The following is a 26,295-nucleotide window of genomic DNA, read 5'->3' on the forward strand; positions in this document are numbered from 1 at the left end:
AGATTTCCCATAAACCTGACGTACAAGTGTTTACAATTGGCGGCAGTACATTACGGAAGCGTCAATTAGGCTTCTTCCCAGGCACGAGACCTCCTGTGAGTTTGCTGTCGCATATACTGGGTATCATTTTCGCACTTCCCAGCGTAGACAGCTACGGGTGGGTAAGTCTATGCGATAGATCATCTCATTTTGTTGGAAAACAACACGTATGCCAGGATGCAAAAAAGTGGGGCTGAACCGGGTCCCGAACCGGTTCGGAACAGTTCCTTTGAATCGTTCCGGTTCGGGTTCAGTTCCAAGATGGCGAAAAAAATATGGGTTCGGTTCGGTTCCGGTTCCGGGCGAAAATTCGGGTTCGGTTCCGGTTTCGGGTTCGGGTTCAGTTCCGGTTCGACACCCTGCCCCTGAGTGACTTAGCAAGGAAATGTCATCAGTGAATCGCAGATTACTAAGGTATTTTCCATTAACTATTATCCCCGACTGTTCCCTATCCAGACCTCCGAATGCCTCCTGTAAACAGGTGGTGAATAGCATTGGCGTGATCTCAAATGTTGGTTAGTTCCCACAGAGTCTATTTATTAAAAAAAAAAAAGGCCGGCCTGATTGGGGCCAATATTTGGGGTTTACGCATTTTCATGACATCCGTGCTCAGTAAGAAACTGTGTTCAAGTTACAAGCTCCGAGATTGTTGATAAACGTACAACTGCATAGCATGGCAGTAACAAAAATCTGTAGATATAGCAGTCCGAGAGATCAGTTAATCGGTAAAATAAGCTAGGAAAGAAACTCTGTTGAGAAGATAATGGAAATAAATGGCGACAGTTGTTATTCGCCAATTTCAGATGGCGCTACCATCCGTAAGCCGTCAAAGTGGCCCCCGGTTCTAGTCACTTTTTGTCGGGGAGTTTTCACTTCTGCCAATAAATGTTTGTTCATTCCTAAAATATGATCTAGCTAAGAACTCTGGTTTTTTAACGACATGCGGTTAGTCTTCCAGGCACCACACTATTAGCACAGTCGTATATGAGTAGCCATGTAAAGTGCTAGTCGGGAATTCGAGTTTTGTGTATGTTTTCCTCTCCAAACTCACCTTCACGTCACTCTGCAATGGGTTCCCCGCCATCAAGGCCTGGGGAGGAATGTGAGAGTGCATCTCGCGCTGATGTAAATAAGCGACCCCCATTCCTATGGCCACAGGGCTACGACGCATGACACAAAAGGAAACAACTTCATAACGACCGCACGCAAACGCTCAACGAACTAATAGCGTTAAGCGCATGACATGCGAGGAAGGCAGCATCGTCTGCTCTGGGGGCCACATAACTCAACGACAAAAAAACGAAGAACCAATAAGGCATACGATAGTATGGACGCCGGGACACGCGGGAGTAACAGGGAACCAAGAGGCGGACAGGATAGCTCGAGGGTGCACTTATTACCGAGCATCCAACGTAGGCGACCTCGAGGGGAGCGAACCTGTACCCCAAGATTATTCGGCGATACTAAATTATTACAAGGGCTGCAGAAAGCGGTATCCACCACCGGACAACTCCCTCAGCAGAGAGGACTCTGTCGCGTGGAGGGAGCTACAGACGGGCTCCTACCCGAACCTACACGTACTCAACAAAATGTTTCCAACACAATACAATGGCAAATGCCCTTGGTGCCAAGAACCCCCCACGCTGTATCACATAACGTGGGCATACCAGAGGATAAGCGTGGTACCAGTGATAACAAACCCGAGTGCGGAGCAATGGGAGGGAGTGCTCTCCAGCGATCGCCGGGTCGACCAAGAAGGTCTGATTCGGCGAGCAAAACTGGCAGCAGCATCCAGCGGAGCCCTGGACCACGGCCGCTCAATGGAGGCGCACCCAGTGCGCTCTCCATTGAGCGGCCGTGCCTGGACTAAGGGCAACCGACCTTTGAGCAAGATGGACGAAGCCATCTCAAAACCGCCGAATACAACCGAATCTAGAGCTAATAAAGTTTTCACTCACTCACTCACTCTGCGCCAAGACGCACACTAGGGACTCCAGATTGTAAACTCTACATCGTGGTCTACCAGTAAAACCAAAATGCACACACTGTCATGCGCACCCCGACAAGCACATCTTTTGGGAGTGCCAGCGCATTCAAGCCGCCGAACAAAACTCCCTACAGTGCATACCGAGACACTCATGCCCAAGGACTGAGATCTGGCTCGCTTCACTACCGGAGACCGAATTGTGTCTGCAGCCATTCCTGGCACACCTATGTCCGTGACGTGCTGGTCGAGGAGTGGTAAGTAGATCTCTCAGACCAAAAGAGAGATATAGTATTCCCCGCTGCTCCACTCGCTGTGGTATAAAAGAACTCGTGCATTCTATGTTCCTTCTTCACTAAATGTGTTGCCATCAAGCGCATTTTCTGTGAGTACAAATTATAAACTAAAAAAACTATTGCGTTCATCTGTTTTCATCTGACCTTTAACTTAGTTTTCTGGTATAATTTATCGCCTGTTTTGTCTCGTCGTTCCTTTCATGGTCATATTCCTGGACTTTCATTGCCTACATTGCCTGATATACATTTGTTGTTGATGTAGTTTAGTGGATTCAGCGTTTTTTCCAGTTAACTGTGATGTGTTTCAACGTTTTTTTTGCTGTTCCTATTTTTCTGTTGCTTTCTGCTAATCTTAGTTTGTAAAGCGCCGCACACGACTTGCCGCTACCTGCCAGGCGCTGCCATACAAGCCCAATGAGGCTTCGGCAGGCCTGAATCTGTAAAATGTCTTTGCAGTGCAGAATAAACTGATTGATTGATTGATTGATTGATTGATTGATTGATTGATTGATTGATTGAATCCCCTTTCCCTGGGAAGTCGGACGCGGGCATGAAAAGAAAAAAAAATCTCTCTCTCTCTCTGCGCAGTTCGGCGATGACCCCGAGTTTAAATTCACGCCACACTCGAGCCTGATTCTACCACGGTCTACAGCAGTAATCCTCGCTACCTTCTATAACGGTGAGAAGGTGCCTATTCTTGCACCGTTTTATGCGCTTGCGAGAAGGGTTGCGTTGGATGGGAGCGTACTTACCACCTTCGCAGCGGCGCTTCAGTGCGTTTGCGGAAAGATACACCCGTACCTAAAACAGCGAAAAGTACTGGGTTTACTTGTACTGCGGCTTTTAGAAGAGCAGGTGATAATTGCAATTAGTAGCTTCATTAAAGACGAAAGAGTCATCTCAACATAGGACAAAATTTGGGTGATGCGTGGTAAACTATATATATATTTTTTTGTTTTCCGTGAAGCACTGCTGCATTTTGTTCCCGAACCCGTTTTTTCAAGAGCAACGAATTAAATCCTAACGTATTCTGAGGAAACCCCCCAAGATGGAGTGGATTTTTTTTTTTTTTGAAGGGAGTAATTCACTGTAGTCGTATACAACTTAAGTCTGCAGTGAAGCTCCGCCCACATTCCGCCTCCGCGCACAGAATTCCTCCGCGACGAAAAAGTAGAAGCTTATCACAAAAGAGAATTACGAGCTCTAGAACATTGATACATGGATTGTTTGATGTAGTCAAACATTAAAAAGCTGATTTCGTTTACAGTTGCGATTGGCCAGCGGAGTAATACAGGACGCCGTGAACCGCGGCCCAGTGTTGGCAACTGCTGTTTTTTTCAAGTTGTATCCTACTATAGCCTCCACGCGACAGCAGCCTACGGCTACAAAATAAAGCTGTACAGCTTCCTCAGGCTATTCGCAACGTAGAAGAAAAAAACATTTTTTTTTTGCTCTGCAAAGCGAGGACATGCTGTGGCGCCATCCTTCGGGCAGTGCCCGCGTGACGATGGAAGTGGGATCACGTATGCAGCTCTCCCGGTGTGCCTCGGGTTTTGTGGCCCGGTTTACAGCCCATATGAGTCCTTAAGTCCACTTTTTCGGCAACAAAGCACTACATCGAGTGAACGAGCTGTCGCAGAATAGCACGGCGAGTTGTCTTATGTTATCCACCGCAGAAACGACGAAGTGGCCAACATTCCGCCTTAAGGGTATAACGCCATATCTTAAAGGGTTAATGCCCATATATGCAGAATTGGTCATTCCCTACTTAGCATTCATATGTCACTGCTAGTCCTCATACAACTCCTGGCGCGGTGGTGGAACGGTTTTAAGCGGTGTACCACTGTCCAGCGATGGCAGGCGCTGCCGCCGGTGGGATTTGTGCGATCCAGGTTGACTCTTCCCGAGCAACCTCTAGCGACTAATAATATGTTTACCTGCCACCTGCCACGGTGGGCAGTTAGCTTACGGTCCGATGGGCAGGTTGTGATGACGTCACAAGGTCACGTGACCTAGGTGGCGCACTTGTCTCCTAGGTTGCCTCTCTGGGAATTTTTTAGTGGGTTTTGCGCTGGCGGCCAACGACGCCTACGTCGACGACGGCGGATATTGTGCGACACGAGCTCCTTAAAGGGCAACTGCAGCACTTTTTTAAGAATTTCGCGATACTCAAGAGTTCAAAAATATATAGGCTGTAGGTGAAGCATGCCAAGTGTTTTTGCACTAGCATTTAAAATAGGGACGTAATCGACGATTGAATTTTGCGCTTCTCCTCAATGCACCGCAGGAGTGCAGGAAAATTTAGCGTGACGTCACGGAAGGTATGATTTCAAATTACCGCTGTCGTCAGCCACACCCTGCCCTGACGCGTTAGACGCTGCCAAACAACTCTCATCAGGGTTTGCCTTCGGTGGCGTTGGTTTTTTTTCCTTCAGAACAGGCGTTTGTGCGTTGGAAATGTACCGATACATTTGATGACGTCATCGTGCGCCCCCCACTTGGTGTTGTTCACTGCGGAGAAGCTTGAAGGGCGTCCGGATTCTAATCGGCGATTACTTCACTATTTCAAGTGCTAGCTCAAAAAGACTTCGCATGCTTTGCCTGCAAGTTTCACACATTCGACCCTGTTAAGCTCATTGATTTCTAAGACCTATGCAGTTTCCCTTTAACGCTCTCGTGTTCAAAGAGAAAAGCTTCGCCCGGCACCAGTCTTACGCTGGGGTAGTTGTGTGCAAGATCAACTCGATTCAAATTGATTGTGTGGTCATATCTGCTTTTTGGCAGTGGACGGCCACTGCCAGCCGAGGAGGTCTTCGGTGGGCCTGCGCTGCATCAGGGTCCGCAGCGATGATCCCGAGGAGGTGGAGAGGCTCTGGAAGAGGACGCCTCCGGCGCTCATCGGCGTAAAAAGGTGCGGAGATGCACGCGAACGCAAATAAACACGTACACTACAACTACACTCACCGCACGTATTTACGAAATGACCGAGTTAATGTTCTACAGCTCTTTTTACATTTTTGAATTGTGCAGATGGAAGTTGCGGTTTGAGAAGAACTGTCCGTGTAACCTAGCCTGCGATGGGACAGTGCCTTCGGTATCTGGATCGTCGCCCAGTGAAGAGGCCAAGGATTTCGACTATGAGAAGGTGTAACTTTTTAAAAGTTTGCGTTTAAGTGCTCCGTACCTCCGCTTCGTATGCAGGGGTCGAGTCTTGTGCTTCGAAACCAGGAGAAATGCGTAGTCTTTTTACGCATAAGATTGGAGGCGGGTATGCATACGGGTCCAGATAACTTTGACTGGGTCCCTATACGTTGACTGACAGTAATGTGGTAATTCTTCCAATTGCAGAAATACTTTAGACGCGTATGAAGTGTCGCGTCCAGGAGGAATGAATCATTCCAGTTTACAAAGGTCTACACTTGCTTCACACAGCAGAACACTGTACGGTATCTAAAACTGCCGGATAAAGGAGCAGGATTGCCTAGCATCGCGTGTTAATATGACAGTCAAGGCTACATGCAGGGTAAAAAGACAATTAATCCGTCCGGGGGCAGCATTTTTTCCACAGCCCTTAATTGTAAAAAATGATGCACTCAGATATCGATAATTGAGAGAGTAAATTTGTTTGAAATGTGCAGAGTTCTAAAAGGAGTCTGCAGGGGTTGCCGTTAACACACGGAGAGGATGCAGACACTAAAGCTTCAGTTCGTTAAACCGGAAGTTGGAATTAACGAGATTCCATTGTACACTCGCCGTCAAAAGTAAATTGAAGGCGGCTTTGTCAAAACAATTTATTTTCTTTAAATCTGAAGCATAATGGTTCATGTTTGTTGGTGCACAGTGCGATTCGCACAGTACCAATTAGGCTGCACATATGTATACAAGGATGCATTAATGGGGGGGGGGGGGGGTAATGATAAAAATTTGTTCGTTAATATTGTTTTCCATTTACTTTTGACGGCACCTGTACATGGAAAATTCACAGCTCACGTTTCGTCAGCGGAGAGGTTTCGATTCGAAATCCGGACAGCTCTGACGTGAGCGTTCAGGGGTGGTCGGGGCTCAGCGGTAGGGGTGAGCGCTGGGTAGAGAGTCGCGGTTGCAGACGAATGCCCACAGTATCGCGAGCAACGGGAGAGTGCGCGAGCCGTCAGCGGTGCTGCCGAGATGTACTGAAATACCTCTCGTTCTCTTTTGTTCAGTGGGCCCCAGAAGACCCCGTGACAAAGAGCTCATCACTGGTGCTGGCGAAGATCCAGGCGCTGCACTTCGCCCACGGCAGCTGGTTCCTCCGCGCAAAGTTGTTCGCGGCAGCGATTGCGCTGTCCGCGCTCGCCGTCTACCGCATGCTGTTCCCGGCCAGGCCGGATGTGACCAAGCCGGATCTCAGCGAATGCGTCGTGCTCGGGGGAAAGACATACTGCTTCTGAGACGTTGGCCTGGTGCCGCCACTAGTAAACCATGCAGTCGAAATCGAATCAGCCTATATTTTCTGCGTCTTTGTTATTGGTGCGAGGTGTAACCGCGGGTGTAACCGGTGCACCGAGTTTGTGAAACCTGACCTTGAGGCCACCGCCACGAGGTCAAACTTCACACAAACTCGGTGAGCCAGAGAGCGGTAGAGTTAACTGGAGATACGTGGGAGAGGCCTGTGCCTTGTAGTGGGCGAGAGGCCTTTGCCCTGCAGTGGGCGTAGTCAGGCTGACGATGATGACGACCCTGAGGTTGACTGGCAAAACTGGCAGAACAAGAAACTTTACCCAAAGTTAAATCATTAGCTTGGCAACAAAAGGTAATCCATTAGCTTGGCACCAGTTTACCTTCTTTGGGCTCTCCTCACTGAACCCTGGCCAATCCCCCGTCGTGGGTTTGTGCCGCGCCACCAAGGCAACGACAACGACAACAAGAAACTTTGCCGCGACTGGGATTCGAACATGCGGCAGCGCGCTCAGATCAGCTTGGCTGGCCACTCCTTGGGAGCACTATGGAGCACTATGCGTTCGCACTAGGGAGCACTATGGAGCTTGGGAGCACTATGCGTTCGCCGCAGCCGATCATGCATTGTGTTAAACTTCAACACACTCTCGCGCTTCTTCTTCTTCTTCTTCTTCTTCTTCTTCTTCTTCTTCTTCTTCTTCTTCTTCTTCTTCTTCTTCTTCTTCTTCTTCTTCTTCTTCTTCTTCACCTCTTTATAATGGCACATACCCACGTGGGGTATTGCACATCGTCGTCCTCATCAACTAATCTTACTATCGCCTAGCTTCTAGGCGATAATTCACTTGTTGAAATTTCACATGTTTTTGGCCTCGTAACCGAAGCCAGGGTGCTAAATAAGTTATATCGTAAAACTTTTAATTTCTTACCTGCCTAAACAACTGATTAAAACTTGTTTTTCGCTCATGATGGCCTTAGTTGCCTGTGTGCCACAAAACTCAACCAATACTACTATCGAACTAATATCGCCGCCAGACGTGCAGACGACCCAGCAAAGCAAAACCATGAGCTAATCAAGTTGAACACATGTTTTGAATAGTCTACTCGGTTTTACTACGTTAAAAAAAACTTTTTTTCTTCCTTGTAGTCTTAAAAAAAAAAAAAAACTGCAGTGCTGCATTGAATGCTTGACTTTCTTCTGCCACTATTGAAACTCCATGCGAGAGGGGACAATTGCTTTGTAAGGCACTGCAGTTTCTTATGCGTCAAGAGGCTCCCAACGTCTGCCATAGAAGGCAAACACGCAAGTGCTCAAGGAAAAGCGTGAAAAGTATTCCCCGTTCTCGTGTTGCTGATGTCAAGCCTAAAGTTAGCATTCATTGTGGTTATTAAACAATATTTTCCTTATTTTGTGTACATATTCCCTCTGGATAAGAGAGTGAACAATGTCAGTTTTGCATTGTTGGTGTGGAATGAGCTTGTATAAATATTATCGGAGAGGTATTCACTTGCACTCTTCGTCTATTTTTATTTCCACCTTTAGAAGAGGTTGCTGTAATATTGGTATTTGCGCGTAGTGCGATGTCTTCTGACGGCTGCGCGGGCGCCGTTATGCTCTGTGCAGCTTTTAGCCTATATAGACGGCCAGAGCATGTTTGGGAAATAGGTAGTTTTTAATTGGACTCAGTTGGGGAACTGAGCTTGCTCGACAGTATGGCGGGCTTTCACAGAAAGTGCATACGCGTGACGGTAAAAAAAGCTGTTCCAATGCTTAAGCCGGTCAGGAGCTCAAAGCGCAAACAGATGGACTAGCGTTGACGCGATCCGTAAAAGCGGAGGGCGACAGAGTCCTTGTGATCTGTAGGCGATCTGTAGACGAGTCTCTGAAACTGCGTAGAAATGTTGGGGTGTATAGGGAAATGAGCAGACTAGCAGTTCCGGTGTAAATGGCGCTGCAGCTGCGAATAATGACGTCACACATTTCTTTAAAATGAGTCGTCGCGGCAGCCTTCGCGCATAGTCCTTCAGGTGTCGTGGTGCACAGTGAAAAAAATGTACACACAAGAGAAAGAGATTAAGTTCAACACTTATGGAAGTAATGTAAAAGTCGCCCGCGTGCAATAAAAAAAATTGATAAACAGAAAAGACGCAAACACAAGCACGCACGCAATGATAGACACGATATAAAAGGAGCGAGGAACATGAACTATGCGCAACGAAAAACAAGCGAAAGCAAGCAGTCAAGCCAACCGATCGGCAACTCACTAAGTCAATAGATTAACCAACCGATCAGTATGTCGGTCGAGAAGTCAATCGACCGATCAGCCAGTATATCGACTAATTGATCGGTCAGTAGAGCAAGTAAACAGTTAATAAATCACTGATCAGTCAGTCGATTAGGCACGTGATCAGTCAGCGAGTCGATACATTGGTCAGTCCGTGTGAATCGAACGAGCGATCTATCGGTCGAGTAGCCAGTCAGAAGATCAGTCGGTCGGTGGCGGTCTTAGGCACCTTCGCACACAGCTGCTGCTGGGAAGCACGATTCCCCTGTTGCTGCAGCAGAGCGTACAGAATCACGGCCGGGCTCGGGGGTTCAACGCTCTCCTAGAAGGCGGCCCTGCATCGCTCTTCGGAGCGCATGTAGGTGCCCTGCGCACAGGCGAAGGCACGCGAGAAGTGCTCGGCGTGTCGCAGGGGCACGTTGCAGGCGCCCTTCCCTCCCGAGTGGCCGCACAGCGTGAAGCAGTGCGCCACGTACAGGAGCTGCTGTCCGGAGAGGGGCACGTCGTGGAGGCGCTCGGCGGCCCGCGGACCCTCTTGCTCGAGCACCGTGACCACCACGTCCAGCGCGGCTGCCAGTACGCTCCGCCTCTCCTGGTCCTGGTTCTCCCCCGACTGTTAATAAATCCGACCGGTCGGTCGATAAATCATTGAACAAATCCGTCACTCAATAACTAACTAACTAACTAACTAACTAACTAACTAACTAACTAACTATCTAACTAACTAACTAACTAACTAACTAACTAACTAACTAACTAACTAACTAATTGACTGACTGACTGACTAACTAAATCGGTCATCAATAAATCAGTCAGCCTTTCAACAAGTCAATCGCTCGACCGATGACTCGCAGTCAGTCATCAAGTTAGTCGACCAATCAGTTGATCAGTCAGTCGGTCAATCAAATAAGTCAGTAGATCAATCAATAAATCAGTCAGTCAGTGCATTGATTGATCCATTCAATCAATCAGTCCTCAATAAATCAATCGTTCAACCAATCAATCGCTCGATTAATGATTCGCAGTCAGTCATCAAGTTTGCCGACCAATCAGTTCATCAGTCAGTCGATCAATCAATAAATCAGTCAGTGGATTGATCCAATCAATCAGTCATCAATAAATCAGTCAGTCTTTCAACCAATCAATCGCTGGATCACTCAGTCGACCAATCAGTCAGTCAGTTGAACAAACAGTCGATCAGTCAGTTGATCGATCTATCTAATGAATGAACGAATCAATCAATCAATCTCATTTCAGAACATTTCCTGTGTAGACAGGCTGACTGAGCCCGACAACGCTCGTGGCCAGTGGAGTATATGAAGCCTTCATTATGGATGCGATACACGTAGAGCATAGCTTTCTTTCCGACTGCGTTTCCGTAAGTGAGAACATTAGTTTAGCGCCTTTCTACGATTTTAGCTGCTCCGAGCAGTTCTTCCGTGTGCCGCTAGTCGCGTGACCTAAATCGTGGTTTCAAGGCAGCCAGTGTGGCTCAGTGGATCTTCCGCTACGTTCCACAGACCTCTCGGCGATGTAGTCGAGAACTGCACACTCACGCACCCGGGTCAGGACGCGGCCGAAGCAGCTGTCGAAGTCGTCCCACGCCCTGGGCTGGTGGCCCCGAAGGTGCAGCTGCTTGTAGGCCGACACCGTGGCCCTGGCCACCTCCACGCCGAAGGTGCCCAGCCGGACGGCCGTAGGGGCGGTCACGTGGTACATGGGCGACCCTATGATGGCCGGCATGAGCGTGTAGTCGGTCCGGTCGGACATCATCAGCGGCCTGAAGAAGTCCGTCTGGTGCAGCCACTCCGGGTCCAGCTCGCCGATCTGGTCTCCCTCTGTCCGGCGGCGGGCACGGGTCGCGTCCGCCAGGTTCTTCACGAAGCTCGACTCCATGTCCGGGTACTCGGAGAATCTGTCACGGAGAATCTGTTTTTAGGGGCCGTGAACCCCGTCAAGCCCAGTTGGAGGCTTTTTGTTCACGGTCCTCAGCATCTGTACTGTTGATGTTGTAATAAAATGATGATGATGATGATGATGAAACTGAGCATCCTGTTGGGCCTGCACCATTTGTATACGTCGCCATACCACCGCTGCCAAAGCGTGCGTCTTTAGAAGCTAAGTGACTTCCTGACGTTGTGGGATCCTTCCTACGATATTTAGCATGTAGATAAGCAGCGTTAAATCGTTATCCATTCCCAGGCTGTCGAACACTACTTTGATTTTCTGCACATTAGTTTTAGACCCACAGTTCTGCGCTGCCTCCCACAGATGCTTAGGAGATCAATATGGGAGACCTACGCGTAACCCTGGCTCCCGTGGGGAGCCTATACAGAAACTCTAGTGACCAGTGGAAGAGTGCGTCACCGACCTGACGTCGATGTCGTCGACCCGCGTCCGGTCGATGTAGTGGAACACCGCGTCCAGGTCGGCCCAGGGGTAGGTGGCGCGCGCGAGCGTCTGGAACACTGCGCGCCGCACGGTGGTCACGATGTGCGTCTGGTCGGCGCGGACCTGTTGGGTGAAGATGCCCTGCACCATGGGCGCGAAGAGGGCGACGCCCGTCAGCCGGATGGTGGTCTCCAGGCACATGACCCGGTGCGGCTGCTCGGGGTTCTCGGCGTCGTAGTAGTAGTTGCGGATGAGCTGCCTGTTGGCGAACCGCGACGTGTGCTGCACCACGAGCCAGCCGACGAGCAGCTCCATGTGCCTCTCGCCGTCCGCCACCTCGCTCAGCACAAAGGAGGAGTAGCGCTTGTGCGTGAAGACGACCGGGATCTGAAGGGGGTTCGAAGAAATATCAAGGCGAAAGCCTTTAATGCGTCATCGTTGTCGACAGAAGGCTGTCAGCAGAGGTGTCACGCTCTTCGGCTGGTCGAAATGGTTATGACGTCAGAGTGCGCGGATTCGAAGTAATGAGTTCAACCACGGATGCCTGACGCCCCCTTTTGGAGCAGACGCCAACTAATGAACACTTGTCGTCCGCTCCGAAAGGGGGCGTAAGGAGTCCGTGGGAGACTGCATTACATACCTCATTACTGCGAACAGGGCCTGGATACAACCGAACTCATCAAAGCAGAGAGAGAGAGTCGTGGTAAAGAAGCAGTCGAAGGCGGCAGTCAAAGTGGGTAGTTGTAATGTGTAGTCAAAGTGTGTAGTCAAATAAAGCACTAGTACAGCACAAACAGTCTCGCTGTCAATGCCCAACAGTGCGCCAGGAAAGGCTTTTGCCTTGTAGAGAGCCAAAGTGCCCCCTGATTTTTTTGGAGAAGGAACTATCGGTCACTGACCAAAGTCGAGGAGAAAAAATTGGCAGTGGCTTAACTCTTTTATACCTAATGAGAGGAGCCGAAAGGCTAGTTAAGGAAGGTTACACATTGTTTTGATTGGGTTAGTTAAGCAAAGCTACACATTGTTTTGCTTATCGCCTGGCCTCCATGGCGATGCAGAAAGCGCTGGAGTGAGTACTGGAAGCGAGCGCAGCTGCCGCGCTTGTGTATTACACGTCACGTGATTAGGAGAGGAGGAGCCACGTGATCGGGAGAGCGGCGACACCATGCGCGGTGGCGCAGCTGTGTCGAGTCACGTGGGACGAGTCACATGGTATGACGTCAGACCACACCTCCGGTTTAGAGGTCACGGCGCAAGGTTCATGACCTTGAAAGTTGCGGCTCTGAGAGTAAGAGCGTTCGCGTGGACGTTTCGGAATCCGTATTGGCTTCTTTGTCACAACTGTAAGGGCTCCGAAACGTCATTCTTCGCCTTGCATATTCTCATTTCAATTAGGTTTCAGGTTCGCTTCATGGTGCACATAAACCTCAGGTGGATAAGCTCACGTGTGGCACCCTTGTAACGTCTCATTTTTCTTGCGCAAGTGGAGTGCTGTGTTGTCAGGTATCTCGGTGGCTTCGATGTCCGTATCTCCAGGTGTGCAGTCGATTATCTTGTTCTTTAAGCGTTCGGAATATTCTGTGTGTTGTCGATAGCCTTGAGCTGTTTCAAGAATATAGTTTGGGGCTCACCTTTGCAATTGAGTTACCCCGGGATAATGACCCTCATTTTCCTGATCACCTGCTACTATTTCAGCCTGACCGCATCTGCCGGGTGTACCGACTGTTGCGCAAATCAGAGAAAATCGAAGAAAATTTCTCTCGGCTTAAACGCGCGTTTGTTCGGGCTCAAATTTCGCACAGAGGTTGCATTTAGTGGTCAGTTTTGTTTTATACTACATTTAGGTGGGGTACTTGCCTGATTCGGGCAGAATTATTTGGAAATCCCCATCGTCTGTGGCGACGGAGAACCAAAATCGAAAGACTTCGCAGCAATGGTACGCGTGGCGCCATCTCGCAGCCATCGGAGAAACGAGCTCTCCACTTAGCACAGCTGGGTTTCTCCGGTGGGTGCGAGATGGCGCTACGGGTACCATTGCTGCGATGTTTTTCAGTTTTGGATCGTCGTCGCCACATACGATGGGGATTTCCAAAAAATTCTGACTGAATCAGGCAAGTACCCACCTAAATGTAGTATAAAACAAAACTGACCACCAAATGCAACCTCTGTACGAAATTTGAGCCCAAACAAACGGGCGGTTAAGCCGAGAGAATTTTTTTCAATTTTCTCTGATTTACGCAACACGTGATATGATTCTAGGTCCGTGAAAATTTTACTAAATTAAAACTCGGCGCTTTCGAAGCTTGCGAAGAGAGGCAGTGCTGTGAGTTTCTTGGGGCAGCTTTCACGAAATCCTGCGTTCCATCCTCCTCCTTCAAGCGCAGTTTCCTTTCCCAGATGACACGTTTAAAAATGCAATTTTTCATCATCCATGCTTATGTATGCAAACTTCGCCGTCGTCCCATATCTCCATAAGGTGGCACATGACCAAAAAAATCAGGGATCATGATTTTGGGCAAATATTCTTTTTGGCAAAGACGCTACGTCCGATGGTAGTGGTGTATTGTGTACCGCTCTCTTGCAGCACTATCGGTCTCGAGAAAAAAAAAGCCATTCACACAACAGCATATTGTGTCTCGTGGGATGAGTGATCGTTTTGTGTAAACAACACCGCTGTCTATAATCGCCGTTGGTATCAGACTGCGCATGGACTCACTGAAGCTTATATTATGGAGAAATTATGTGTGCATTAGCGTGCTTGTCCCTGTGCTTGAAGGAGCGCGCTTTTCCTTACAGCTTCGCCGGTTCGATCTTGTACCTCTTTTTGGTTGTTTTTTCTTCTGACATGCGGGGTCAGTTGTATATATTAGTGCGCTGACACAGAATTATAGTGGCAATTCCCCGCATTAGGGCGTTGTGTGTTTGCTTGTATTTTTTTGTCTGTATGTTTGTCTGAAGCCGGTTTTGTGGCAGGCTGCATGCTCACCTGCTCACCGCGTGGTGGGCAACCTACCAACCGTGTCCGGCGGCAGTCCATTGAACCGTGAGAGGCTGCTCGGAAAGAGAAACTGGGGTCGCAACCCAACCCAAGCAACCCAAGTCCCACCGCTGGCAACACCTGCTATAGCACCTGCCTTGTGCCACTGCTCACCTACCCACCGGTCGGCTTACTTGCCAAGGTGTAGCAGGTGGGCAGGAGAGCAGTGGCGCAGTGGCACAATGCAGGTGCTATAGCAGGTGTTGCCATGACCTCTTTTCACTGCATGAAAGAACACATACAACAAAAACCAGCTTAACCAAGCAGAGCAGCGCAGGTCCGAAACGCATCATGCTAGCGCACATATCCGCATTTGGCCTAATTACCCAAATCGACTGACATTTCTTACGTTTCTTTTCCATTAAAACCTTAATTGTGGGTATAGTGCTGTGTCGTCTTGTTTTCGTTGCGTTCGTGTTGGTTTGTTCTCGTCCGTCCGCTGGTGACCGAGACTCAGTTATGCGGCCAAGTCGTATGACTCAATTATTGTCAACGTGTCTCACAAGTCCCATCACTCATTAGTCATAACTCATTAGTCACAAACATCAATTGGATATGAGAACCGAACGCAGAGGTGCAACCACACAAAACACGTTTAGCCGTCACGGTGGCTCAGTGGTTATGGCGCTCGGCTGCTGACCCGAAAGACGCGGGTTCGATCTCGGCCGCGGCGGTCGATTTTTGATGGAGGCGAAATTCTAGTGGCCCTTGTACTGTGCGATATGTCAGTGCACCCCAGGTGGCCGAAATTTTCGGAGCCCTTCAATACGGCGTCTCATAGCGTGAGTCGCTTTGGGACGATAAAGCCCCATAAACCAAACCAAACCTAGCTTTAGTTGCTTCGGGACGCTAAACACCAATAAACCAAACCAAACCGATCACGACTCCACAGAGGACGGTCGCTCCGCGTGATTATGACGACGTTTCGGGCGAACGAAGTGATCTCCGCACATCAATCCGCTAACCTGTCCAAACCGTACCTCCACTTCGTCGGTCAAGTTGAAGAACTTGCGGATGGCCCTGAGCAGCCGCTTCGTCGTGTTGTGCAGAGTGACGTTTCGACTGTACTCGTCGAGCAGGTAAACCCCGGGCTCTTCCCGCACCTCGGCGAGCGGCTGGAGCAGCTCCCTCTCGAGGTCGACCGTGAGTTCGTAGTCCACGACGTCCTGCTCGCTGCCCGTCCCGTAGGAGTCGAACAGCGTCTGGAAGTACCGCCGGTGGGCCTCCTCGTTGGCACGCAGACCGGCCAGCTGGAACAGAAACTGGTCCAGGTTGCCGGCAGGATGGACGACCACCTGCGAGAACGCGAAGGCTGTTGCCTCAACGTACGGAGTCTGGACGGCTCTATATATATGAGCTCCACTTTGGCTATAGGGAGGGATCCGTATTCGCGTCGACCATCTAGATCGTTTTTATTGCGAAAGCTATACTACTTGCACTTTCACGCCGTTGCGTGCCGCGGCCGGTGACCACCATCGTGCCGCGGCCGGTGGCCACCATCGCGCCGCGGCGGTGACCACCATTGACCTTCATTTGACCTTGATTGCATAACATTGGATTAGACTGGATCAGATTAGATTGGATTTGATTGGACTGGATTGGATTGGATTAGATTTGATTAGATTACATTAGATTAGAATAGATTAAATTGCATTTGATTGGATTGGAGTGGATTGGATTGGAGTAGAATTAATTGGATTGGATTGGATTGGAATGGATTGGATTGGATTGGAGTGGAGTAGATTGCATTGCATTGCATTGCATTGGATTGGATGGGATTGGTTTGGATTGCATTGTATTTGATTGGAGTGGATTGGATTGAATTGGAATTAATTGGATTGGATTGGAATGGATTGGAGTGGAGTAGATTGCATTGGATTGAATTGGATTGGATGGGATTGGATGGGATGGGATTGGTTTGGATTGCATTGGAATGGATTTCATTGCATTGAATTGGATTGGATTGTATAACCGATGCATCACCACAAGTCTAACCACAAGCACCACCACCAGCTACACTACGAGCTGTACCATGGCGTACGTACGGATATTGCTTTCGCAATTACCGGGCTTAACCAAGCTAAGCCACAGATTTTTTTGCTTGTTAGTTATTTTGCCTTGAAGGATGCCTACGGACCTAGTAATAATAAACGTGAACTCCAAGCAGGAGTGCGCAGCGTTAATAATTAATTACAAAGGATTTTGTACGGGTAGTTTCGCTGTCGGCAGGCGCCAGTGCTGAAGTACACTATGACGTCACGGTCGACCGGCCAACTCGACTACTACATTCCTGATGACGTCGGCGTCCACCCGCAAGCACTTATTGTTCCTGTGAACAACCACTGGGTTTGGTGACGTTGCAATAATTGGGGCGAGTGCGTGTTTTTGCTCTTTTGCTCAAAAATATTTATTACTTCGAGTATTAGACTGTAGCAAATGAACTAAGTTCTGGCAGTGAAAACATTGAAGCCTATAGCAATTACTAACTGGCAGCATTTGCTCGTAACAAATTTTCCTAAGCCTTCTTGCTACGCTTGTCTGGCAAGAAGAAGAAAGAAAGCTCACTCCCGGCACAGTTCTTCAGGTGTATATTAGCCCCCCTGACGTCGAAACAAAGTGTGAACGAATCAGCGGAGCTTGCGATTGACGTTGGTATCGAATCCGATGGCGAAGAACAGTCTCCACGCAACGGTGTTCCCAAAAAAAAAGGGAATCTGCGCTAAGCCTAATTCGGTACACGGAAGAAGCGCCATTTATAGATTTATAAATCTTTTACTCATTTTACACATTTATAAATCACAGCTTCACGATCAGGCCAATCATTTATTAAATATGACTAATCTGAGTGTCAACCCAGTGCGCCGGATAACAAGACACCATGAACACTGGCACGTACCGCGTCCGAGAACTAATTACGGTCTGCAGTCTCTACGATACTTCCTACTCTACTGAACAAGTTTGGGTTCACAAATGCTGCCATTTGCTCCGTAACGGTGAACTACACTATAAATCTGTTTCTTTAGTGTTGTTTTTGCGTGTGTGTACAGCGTAGTGAGCGAAATGCTTTTGTTTTCATCCACGATTAGATGTTGATTCCTTACAAACATTTGTAATTAGGTCGTTTGTGTCTGGCCCTATAGTTTGTGTATTGCAAGGAGCCAAAAGTGCTGGCCATTGTATTTTCTGCGCAGTGCCTCGTTTTCCTTTCCTTTCTTTTCTGCTTTTTGTTTCTTTTTTCCCCCAACCGACTGCTACTGAAGCAACATAGGGGTTGGTAGCATCGTCAAGCCGCAATTGCGGCTTTTTATGCTATTGCAATCACTCAGTTCAGCCCTTGGGCGCGGCCGGGCAGCCAGCAAACCACGTGACGTGACGTCACGTGGTCACCAAACCACTTAAAAAATAAATAAAAAAAACAAACAAAAAATAACGGCTGAGCATGGTGGCGGTTGCCACCGCCCCGTTTCAAAGAGGGGGCGCTCCTATCCATCCATCCATCCATCCATCCATCCATACATCACGGAGGAAAAGCTGCTGAGAAAATCGAGTGCCGCCAAGCAATACCTCGCGCAAAAAGACCGCGCAATGTGCAACGCATTCTTGACTTAACCAAGCTAAGCCTGGGCAAATTTTTTTTCCCTTCTCAGCAATGTACCGGACTGAAAAATAAACCTTGAACCTGCTGCAGCAACGCCAACCCACCTGGAAGACATTGTTGCGAACGAATCCCGCGCGGAACCCCAGCAGGGAGGGCCAGTTCCAGTTCTGGTTCAGGTACACCATGGAGTAGAACACGTCGCTGGAGGACGACGCCAGGGGCCAGTTCAGGTTGGCGTCGCGCATGTAGCCGCGGATGCGCGGCGTGTAGTCCGTGTCCTGGAGCAGTATCTCCTCGCACGTCCTGAAGAGTCGCGCCGCCTTCTGCGCCGCCGTCTGGCCCTCGGCAGGGAAGTTCTCGTGCCTGCCGGCCAAAAGGACCGTTTACAAGATCCCCAATTTTACGTAGATAAAATCTTCTTCCGTGTACCAATTAGGCTTATCGTAGCTTCCTTTTTTTTATTTGGGAACACACTGTTCTGTGGAGATTGTTCTTCGTTATCGGATTCGTTACCAACGTCAAACGCAAGCTCCGATGATTCGTTCACACTTTGTTTTGACGTCAGGAAGGCTAATATAACTGTATGGGGAGATCCACAGCACCTCACTACCAAATGTGAGCTGCTGTTCCCTTGCTAGACTGTTGAACATTATTTTGGTTTTCTGCATGTTAATTTTTAGACCCACCGTTCTACTCTACTTGTCTAACTCATTAATCATGATTTGCAGTTCATCTCCAGAGTGACTCAGCAAGGCAATGGCATCAGCGGTTTGGGACATTAAACCCCCTGAACCTAAACCTAAACCTTTACTCTCGACGTCGTCAAGAGTAAAGGTCCTGGGGACACGGGTTTAGGTTCAGGGGGTTTAATGTCCCAATCCGCTGATGCCATTGCCTTGCTGAGTCACTCTGGAGATGAACTGCAAAGCATGATCAATGAGTAGACTAGTAGAGTTGAACGGTGGGGCTAAGAATTAACATGCAGAAAACCAAAGTAATATGCAACAGTCTAGCAAGGGAACAGCACTTCACAACTTGTAGCGAGGTGCTGGAAGTGGTAAGGGAATACGTCTACCTAGGGCAGGTACTGACCGCTGATCAGGACCATGAGAGGGAAATAACTAGAAGAATAAGAATGGGGTGGAGCGCATATGGCAGGTTGCAAGAGATGGCACACGAACAGGGGGGAGGGGGTAGAGGGTGAGATTAGCAGGCATGTGGGGAGTATGGCCGCATTTGGTGTAGGTCAGGCTTAACTGGAGGTTAATTGGAGAGGCCTTTGTCCTGCAGACCTATACTGAAACGTTCCATACGAGCCGCTCATATGGATTTATGGTTATATAAAGTCGATATATGCAAAATATATAAAAATTCGTATGTTCTGTATATGTTTTCTGTTTGGTGTCCGTAAACTTTCCGTGTAATTTTCATACATGACGTCATGTAGAGTCGATACTTTACGTATTGCCCACATCGAATCCGTATGCTCCAAATGCACTCCGTATAATCCACACGAAAACGTCGAATTATGGTGCTCGTCATATGGAAACTTTCAGAACGGGTGGATGTTGTTGGGAAGTGATGGTTGCCAGATCAAACTTTTGAAAGCTTAAGCTCATTTGGGCAAACTGCACAAGTCGATGCCGTTGGTGGTCCATGCAGGGAATTGTTTTTGATGGATCGGACACTATACTAACTGGAGGAATCGGGGAGGAATTCATCTTGAAACGGATGTAACATGGCTGCTGCTGATGATGATGATGAAGATGAAGTGTGAAGTGAGCGGTAGTCGCAGATCACTCCACGTGCATCGGCTCTCACTCACCTGGCGTAGTCGAGCATAGCGCTCATGAATCGCGCGTTCAACTCCTGGCGCACCGATGACCTGTTCTGGGCGTGGCCACACACGAAGCGGTAGAAGTCGTCGCACGGGCCCACTGACCAGTCCATGGTGGTCCGGAACTCCTGCAGGGCGGTGATATCAACAGTGAGTAGCCACAGCATGATCGAGCACTGAGTCGATCACTAGCAATACACGAGAGGCGGGGCGGATGGAGTATTGTATCGATTCCATTAAATTTCTTCTTCACTGGCGCTCCCACCTTGCTTGAAATGAACAGCACAGTAGGCAAAGGGATAACAATGTGCAAGGAAACCGCTGTTGGAGAAGACAAGCGCTGTCCACTGACTACATGTCCTTTGCCTACACGGCGCTGCTCGCTTCGATAATGAGTTATAAATCAGCTCAAACTTGTGTTCCGCTGTCACCTTTCCTGGAGTACTGTTCTGTCGTCGGAAGGACGAAACAAATCAGACTACTTCACCCACCCTTTCACGTAACCTGACCTTTAACTTAATTCATATGCGATTACGTATTGCTTGGTTTCAGGTCGGAGTGGAGTTATCGCGCTGCTTACTTTGGTTGAGGAGTAGCAAGCACGGCCAGACAAACAACGAGTGGTGCTAAGGGACGACAAACAAACGCCACTGTCTGTAATTCATTCTCTTGCTTCGTTCTTTACTCTTCAGCAGTACTATAAACCTAACGCACTCAACTGTACATCCTCCTAAGCAGTTATTTATATTGGCTTGGTAATGATCAATGTTAGGTGAGGGTAAACAAACCACTATTACGAAGGCTTGAATACATTTCGGCCGCCCTCCTCTGGGAGGAGGAGCTACGGCAGTAACTGCACCCAACTTTTTCCCTCTCAACTCACGACAGTACTCTGGGAGCCACCTGTACCAAGGCCATTAGGATGGTCACATGACCACACATTGTACGTTCTGGAGAGTGTGTGGACATAGTGCGAAGCCGACGGCGATGCCATTCCTTCCGGAAAAAGCTTTCTATCCATCTGTCGTTAAAACCTACCATTCTTATTTTCCTCCTAGGGGGCGAAGAGGGCTGCACCTCAATCTTCGCTATTGCACCGCACTCCTTGTTGGTGTACCTCACTTTCTGATGTCCTCACACCATGGTGCACCTCACATGTGCAGCTCACTAACAGTGTGTTGCTCTTAGGCCTACCTCATTTCATGGGGCACCCCACTCCCTGGTGATCTCACTTCATGGAGACCTCACCCCGCGGTGCACCTCACTTACATGTGTACATCACTCATCTGTACCTCACTAATAGGTGTACCATACTCACATATGTACTATTGGGGATATAAGTGCCCGGGACACGCCGCGGCTCTCTCAAATTTATCGCCGTGTCACCAGAGCCATCTATTGGTTCGAGACTAGCGCGTCCATTTCGTGCGCTAAGTGCTCATCTGGAAGCGCCCGCTCCGCCTGCCTTGAGCTCGGTGCGAGAAGCAGCGCACACAATTAGTCGACAAGCTGGCAAGCCTCACGGCGTATAATGCCACTTTGGTAACTGCCGGCAAGGTACATTTTCTATTATTTTACCAGTAGCTCGCTTCTGAAAGCTGCCAAAGCGTTGCTTCGCTTATCAAGCCGAAGGTTTGGGTTTATGGGGCTTTGACGTCCCAAAGCCACTCAGTCTATGAGGTACGCCGTAGTGAAGGGCTTCCAAGCCGAATGGTTGGAACGCCGTTTCGAGGGGCATTCTCGTACGACTGACGCTTCAAGCAGGAATGGGCATTGCGATAAAAAATATCAAATGGTTTAATATCAATAGTTTAATATAAATCATAATTATTGATATACAATTTTTGTTATATTCACTTTTGAAAAATAATTACTGATACGATGGTCAGTGTGGTTCCTGCCAAGATGACGTAACAGGAAATACGTGTCAGTTATTTTCATACAACCATCACTTTAACATTTGGGACACCAACCAATCGGCGTGGACTGATGTGTACATATGGACACTGAAAATTCGCAACCTGGTCTCACGATCGAACTAATGCATCGTCGTCCGCTATAAAAGCGTGGCGCTGCAGGCGCGACACTTTCTCCACAAGACCTGTCCGTCTCCAGTTGGCACGGCAGTGTACAGGGTCCGCATGGTGGCTCACACGCGGGGCACTATTGCGACCAAGCCGGTGGTAAACAAGTGCAGATGGACATGTGACGCGAAGCACCATGTCTCCCTCTTTTCGTGCGTCGTTCCGCATTGATTTATGAACGGGTTAGATGCAATGGCACTCCGCAGGTACGTGCCCACGCGGAGCCGTGTTCCCTCTAAGTGTGATTCACCCTGTACATCGCGTACCTTGATGTATCGCATGCAGTCCTCGTCGCACTGGGGCGGCTCGACGTCCAGGTACTGCGCCACGAGCAGCGCCGCCACGCACACGGCTGCGACCAGTGTTGCGGCCGTGCAGCAGCAGAACGCCTTGCGCCAGGGGAACTCGGCGGCCCAGTAGGAGAGGGCATCGGGCAGTGCCACGTACAGCGCGTTGGCCAGGAGCTCCCCCAGCGACGGCGATGGCGGCTGGGCGAATACATCGGGTCTTGGCGGGGGTTCGGGCGCCGTTGAGGATGCCGAGACGCGGCTGTGCTCTGCGTAGAAGTCCAGGGGCTGCTTCGGCCGGGCGCGCTGCGGGACGCAGTAGAAAGGCCCGGTGACCGATTAATGAACGCCGTAAACGTGTACTTTCGGGCACCTAAAAATGACAGTTGGGTAGAAGGTCGGGAAAGATGGAGTAACTGCCCCCTAGGCTTTCACACACTAAGAAAGCCTTGAGCAACCGCGGCTGTGTTTCGGTGGGTGAGAAATGTACAGTCTTTGTCAAAAGTAACCAGGCTCCATGGTTTGCTTCTCATACGTATAACAGTGCCCGCACGGCTTCCCTTAAGATCAGAAAGTTATTTGAAGGTAAGAACAGGGGTTCCTCTTGCCATACAAAGATGAAGAGCTTCAAGGCTGGCATATTAATATACGGCTGAGAAGAAAAACGTGCAGCCTGGTTACTTTTGACAAAGACTGTACAAGATGCCGTGGGCTATGCTAGGCCAGCGCAGGTTAAAAGAGCCTCCCGTGGTAGAAATCAATCCGGAGCCCTGCACGATAGCTTCTCTTTCAGTATTTCTTTTACTCCCTTCTTTATCCGTTCCCTTACGGTGCAGTTGGAGTATCCGTCATGAGTGAAGCATTTAATGCCACTTTCTTTTCCTCGTGGTCATTTTTTGTGGTGTAGAAAGTGAAAAGAGACCATCAGGCGCTGTAACGAAGGCCCCCAAAATATCCTAACAAACTGGGGTTGTTTAGCGGGCACTGACATCGCACAGCACATGGGTGGTTTACAGCCAGAGCTGTTATAGTTTCGTTTTTGACGCTCAGTGGAGGGATTGGGTGGTCGCCTATGCGCCTGGCTTCAGGGCTGCACCCGACCATAACGCTGCAGCTGGCGCCTGCAGCTAATGCATACTCTGCGCATCGATCGCATTCGTCGTCCATAGTTTATTGTGCTTTTGATTTTAAAAGGAAATGGGCCTAAAGAACCGCCACGCCAAGACCCTCCTCCACACCTTTCCCTGACCAAAACGGACCAGGTGATATGGCGTTGATTACAAACCGCCACCATGCCATTGCCTTTCCTCCTTTCCCTCATACATAGCTGGTAAAAATCTCCAACCTGTAACTTATGCGCAAGCACCAGATCGGATTTTAAACACACCTATCAGACTCGTCCAAACAAACCGAAACCTCCCTTCCAAGGGATGGAATCACAAGAGCGATGACAGGCTGTTCTGCGCAGCTCGCAAGCTGAGCTACAGCTTCACATCGTGGGCTAGGCCTTGAACCTCGCCGCGGCCCAACAATGCCCTGTCATCTAGAGCCGCAAGAGTGCCCGTCCCCGTCCTGCTCATCCCCTCCCACTTCACCCACCCTCAACTGATCCACTGAAGTGGGTCCAACAGTTATTACCGACCAACCAAGACCTCTATAGCCAATCCTATGGCATTGCCTCTCCGCCCACATGCGGTAGATCTAAGGCACACGCCTCCCTATGGCGTCCCTACAATTACTCGGCGACCATCAAACAGGCGACAAACTAGGCTCGGACTTCGCTGGAAAGAAAAAATCTCTTTTATTGTGAAAGCAATACTACTCCCAAGAACGGCCTTTCGCGTAGGGGTGGCCACTTGGCACGTTTGACCTTTACAATGACCCCTGACGCCATACCATGCCTAGTGACGTCACAGCGTGACGTCATACCAGGAGCGAGAGACGGGCTATCAACTCGGCTGGATGAAAATCGCTTTATCTTGAACTTTTGCCACTTTTTAAGCGAGGCTTGTTTACACTCCTTCTTATAACTTTCTTTCCCTTTTACATCATGCCTAATGGCAAACATCTCGAATAAAAAAAAAAAAAAACTCGGCTCGTCGGGCAACGGCGGCCGCTTGGCACGGCGCGCCGCGCTCCTCCCGCTAGAGGCGGTAGCGACGTTATAGCATGACGTCATACCAGGAGCGAGAGACGGGGTACCAACTCGGCTCGTCGGGTAATGGCGCCGCGCTCTTCCCACTAGAGCCACTGCATATGCAGTATAAAACACCTATGTGGAGGCGTGGGTATAAAAAAAATTATCTAAGACGCTTTGAGTCGTCGCGCAGCGGCGGCCGGTAGCCACGCGTGACCTGTAGACGCGGCGCAGTCGGCGCACTACGTTCCTTCAGTTGGAGGCGCTGCGCTTTTGCTTTCGCAACCTACCAGGCTTAACCAAAGCTGAGCCCCCGCCAATTTTTTTCTTCACAGATAATTTATCAGGTGGACCAATGTCACAAGCGCGCGCGTTGCCTACAGCCGAAATCCTAGATACGCATAGAACTATGTGCTCACCTTGGGTTTGGCCTTCTTGGCCCTGGCGCTGATGATCCTGCGTAGATTGGGCAGGTAGTGCATGGCTGTAGCTGCCGGTGCCGCGGATGCCTTGGTCCAGGGTGAGAGCTCGGAGAAAGCGTGACCGACCCGGCGAGAGGAGGAATCTTCTTCTGCTTCTGCGCTTGTGGTGTTGGCACGTGCCCTTCTTCTTGCACGCGCCTCCGATTGGGCGTGCGTGGAAGAAGTGCCAGTCTGAATGACTGTCAGGGTTTTTGACTAATGTGCCTTTTGAAAGGTGTAAGTGTTGGTGCAAGAACAATGTACAGGCAACGATCTGCGAAATGTGCAAGTAAAGAAGGCCATCTTTTGTTATCCCTTGGAGTACGAAAAGTTTTGCTCAGTAAAGAACAGCCAAGTAGTTTGATAGGGTGAAGAAGACAAAGACGAGAAAAAATGTGTAAAAAGGAGGAGGTGGTGGGGAGGGTAAACATTTATGGACTATGTACAAAAGAAATGTTTGGGCCCAGGCTCTATCGGCCCATGTCCTCACAAATCTAGGTGGAACTCTTATTCCGGAGCCGCAATGGCGTCTAACGCAGCTAGAGCCCTGGCGACCAAGGTCCGTTGGGACTTGAGGTCATGGCAGCTGAGCAGCGCCGCCTCCCAGGCCTCCCTGGAAGGGTGGGAGATGAAGGAGGCGACACTCTCCCACTGTGGGTATGTACCACTCCAACAGAGGCACCTGCAATAACAGGCTGACCGAGTTATAGCGGATTTGCCATGGTGATGGCGATAGTGTCAAGATGCAGGTCGAAGGAATCTCAAGGTACAAGGCTACTGTTCGAAATGGAATCAGTCCGGTCCCCTCTGCTCTGTGTTTTCTTTTGGTCGGACGCGAAGAATTATTATACTATATGGCGGTAAGTACTACACCTGTGCCTCATATTATAAACAGATTTGTATCATTTACTTAGGCCTCGGAAGACCATTTCCCTCTAAAAATTCATAAGTGGTTTAGCTAAAGCATGCCTCTGAATTCGTGATGAGTGATGTTCCATTGCATAAGAAAAGTTCCTTTTAATTTGCCCCCAGAGCGTCTTTTTTTGGGCTTTTGATTGTAAAACTTTTTATTTGTCGGAAAGAGCTTGGTGCTAATAGGTCGCGTTGAGTGGTCGAGAGTACATAGCCCTCGACGACTTTGTCAGCCCACTCAACCGCCAGAACTTGCGTTCTGGGGTCAGAGCTAGCCAGCAAGGTCTCTCACCGCTCGAGAAAAGGAGAGGTAACTAGATCACCCGGAGGTGGCTCTGTTTTGCAATCCCCGAGGATATGATCGTAGTTGGCTCGTTGGTCGCAGTGTTTACAAGCCGGGTTGAATAGATCAAGATAAATGTGCGCAAGGAGTGATGGGGTGCGAATGAATCGACCTCGTCTGTAGACGGCACCACGTAACCTCTTGTTCTTTAGTCAAGCTTTCGTTGGGGG

The 26,295-nt window shown here is 49.3% G+C and overlaps 4 protein-coding genes across 5 annotated transcripts in view; 1 reads left to right on the top strand and 3 right to left on the bottom strand.

Moving 5' to 3' along the window:
• The window catches only part of LOC149348638 (uncharacterized), a 42,045-nt gene extending 35,248 nt beyond the window's left edge, over positions 1-6,797 (top strand). For both annotated transcript variants that reach the window (XM_089585871.1, XM_089585870.1), the window contains 4 exons: positions 2,908-2,998; positions 5,104-5,230; positions 5,350-5,464; positions 6,522-6,797. In XM_089585871.1, coding sequence (XP_089441997.1) covers positions 2,908-2,998; positions 5,104-5,230; positions 5,350-5,464; positions 6,522-6,749 — 561 coding nt within the window. In that variant the 3' untranslated portion in view covers positions 6,750-6,797. The remainder of the gene's footprint in view (positions 1-2,907; positions 2,999-5,103; positions 5,231-5,349; positions 5,465-6,521) is intronic.
• A 2,401-nt stretch (positions 6,798-9,198) lies between these two features.
• On the bottom strand, positions 9,199-10,950 carry LOC149348643 (uncharacterized). Its single transcript, XM_089585872.1, has 2 exons — positions 10,599-10,950; positions 9,199-9,651 (listed from the first exon to the last, which is right to left on the bottom strand). Exons 1-2 carry the CDS (start codon positions 10,932-10,934, stop codon positions 9,361-9,363), a joined length of 627 nt encoding a protein of 208 aa, XP_089441998.1. The 5' UTR covers positions 10,935-10,950; the 3' UTR covers positions 9,199-9,360.
• Positions 10,951-11,378: 428 nt separating this feature from the next.
• Positions 11,379-20,014, bottom strand: LOC149348644 (neprilysin-1-like). Its single transcript, XM_089541814.1, has 4 exons — positions 19,890-20,014; positions 18,169-18,427; positions 15,447-15,761; positions 11,379-11,816 (listed from the first exon to the last, which is right to left on the bottom strand). The coding sequence occupies exons 1-4, from the start codon at positions 20,012-20,014 to the stop codon at positions 11,379-11,381; spliced, it is 1,137 nt and encodes a 378-aa protein (XP_089397940.1).
• A 2,036-nt stretch (positions 20,015-22,050) lies between these two features.
• Positions 22,051-24,891, bottom strand: LOC149348645 (uncharacterized). The gene is made up of 2 exons (XM_089541815.1): positions 24,829-24,891; positions 22,051-22,578 (listed from the first exon to the last, which is right to left on the bottom strand). The coding sequence occupies exons 1-2, from the start codon at positions 24,889-24,891 to the stop codon at positions 22,051-22,053; spliced, it is 591 nt and encodes a 196-aa protein (XP_089397941.1).
• Between the last annotated feature and the right edge of the window lie 1,404 nt (positions 24,892-26,295).

The sequence above is a fragment of the Amblyomma mixtum genome, chromosome 4 (genome assembly GCF_055824585.1).
Source record: "Amblyomma mixtum isolate Tamu chromosome 4, ASM5582458v1, whole genome shotgun sequence".
Taxonomy (NCBI): domain Eukaryota; kingdom Metazoa; phylum Arthropoda; class Arachnida; order Ixodida; family Ixodidae; genus Amblyomma; species Amblyomma mixtum.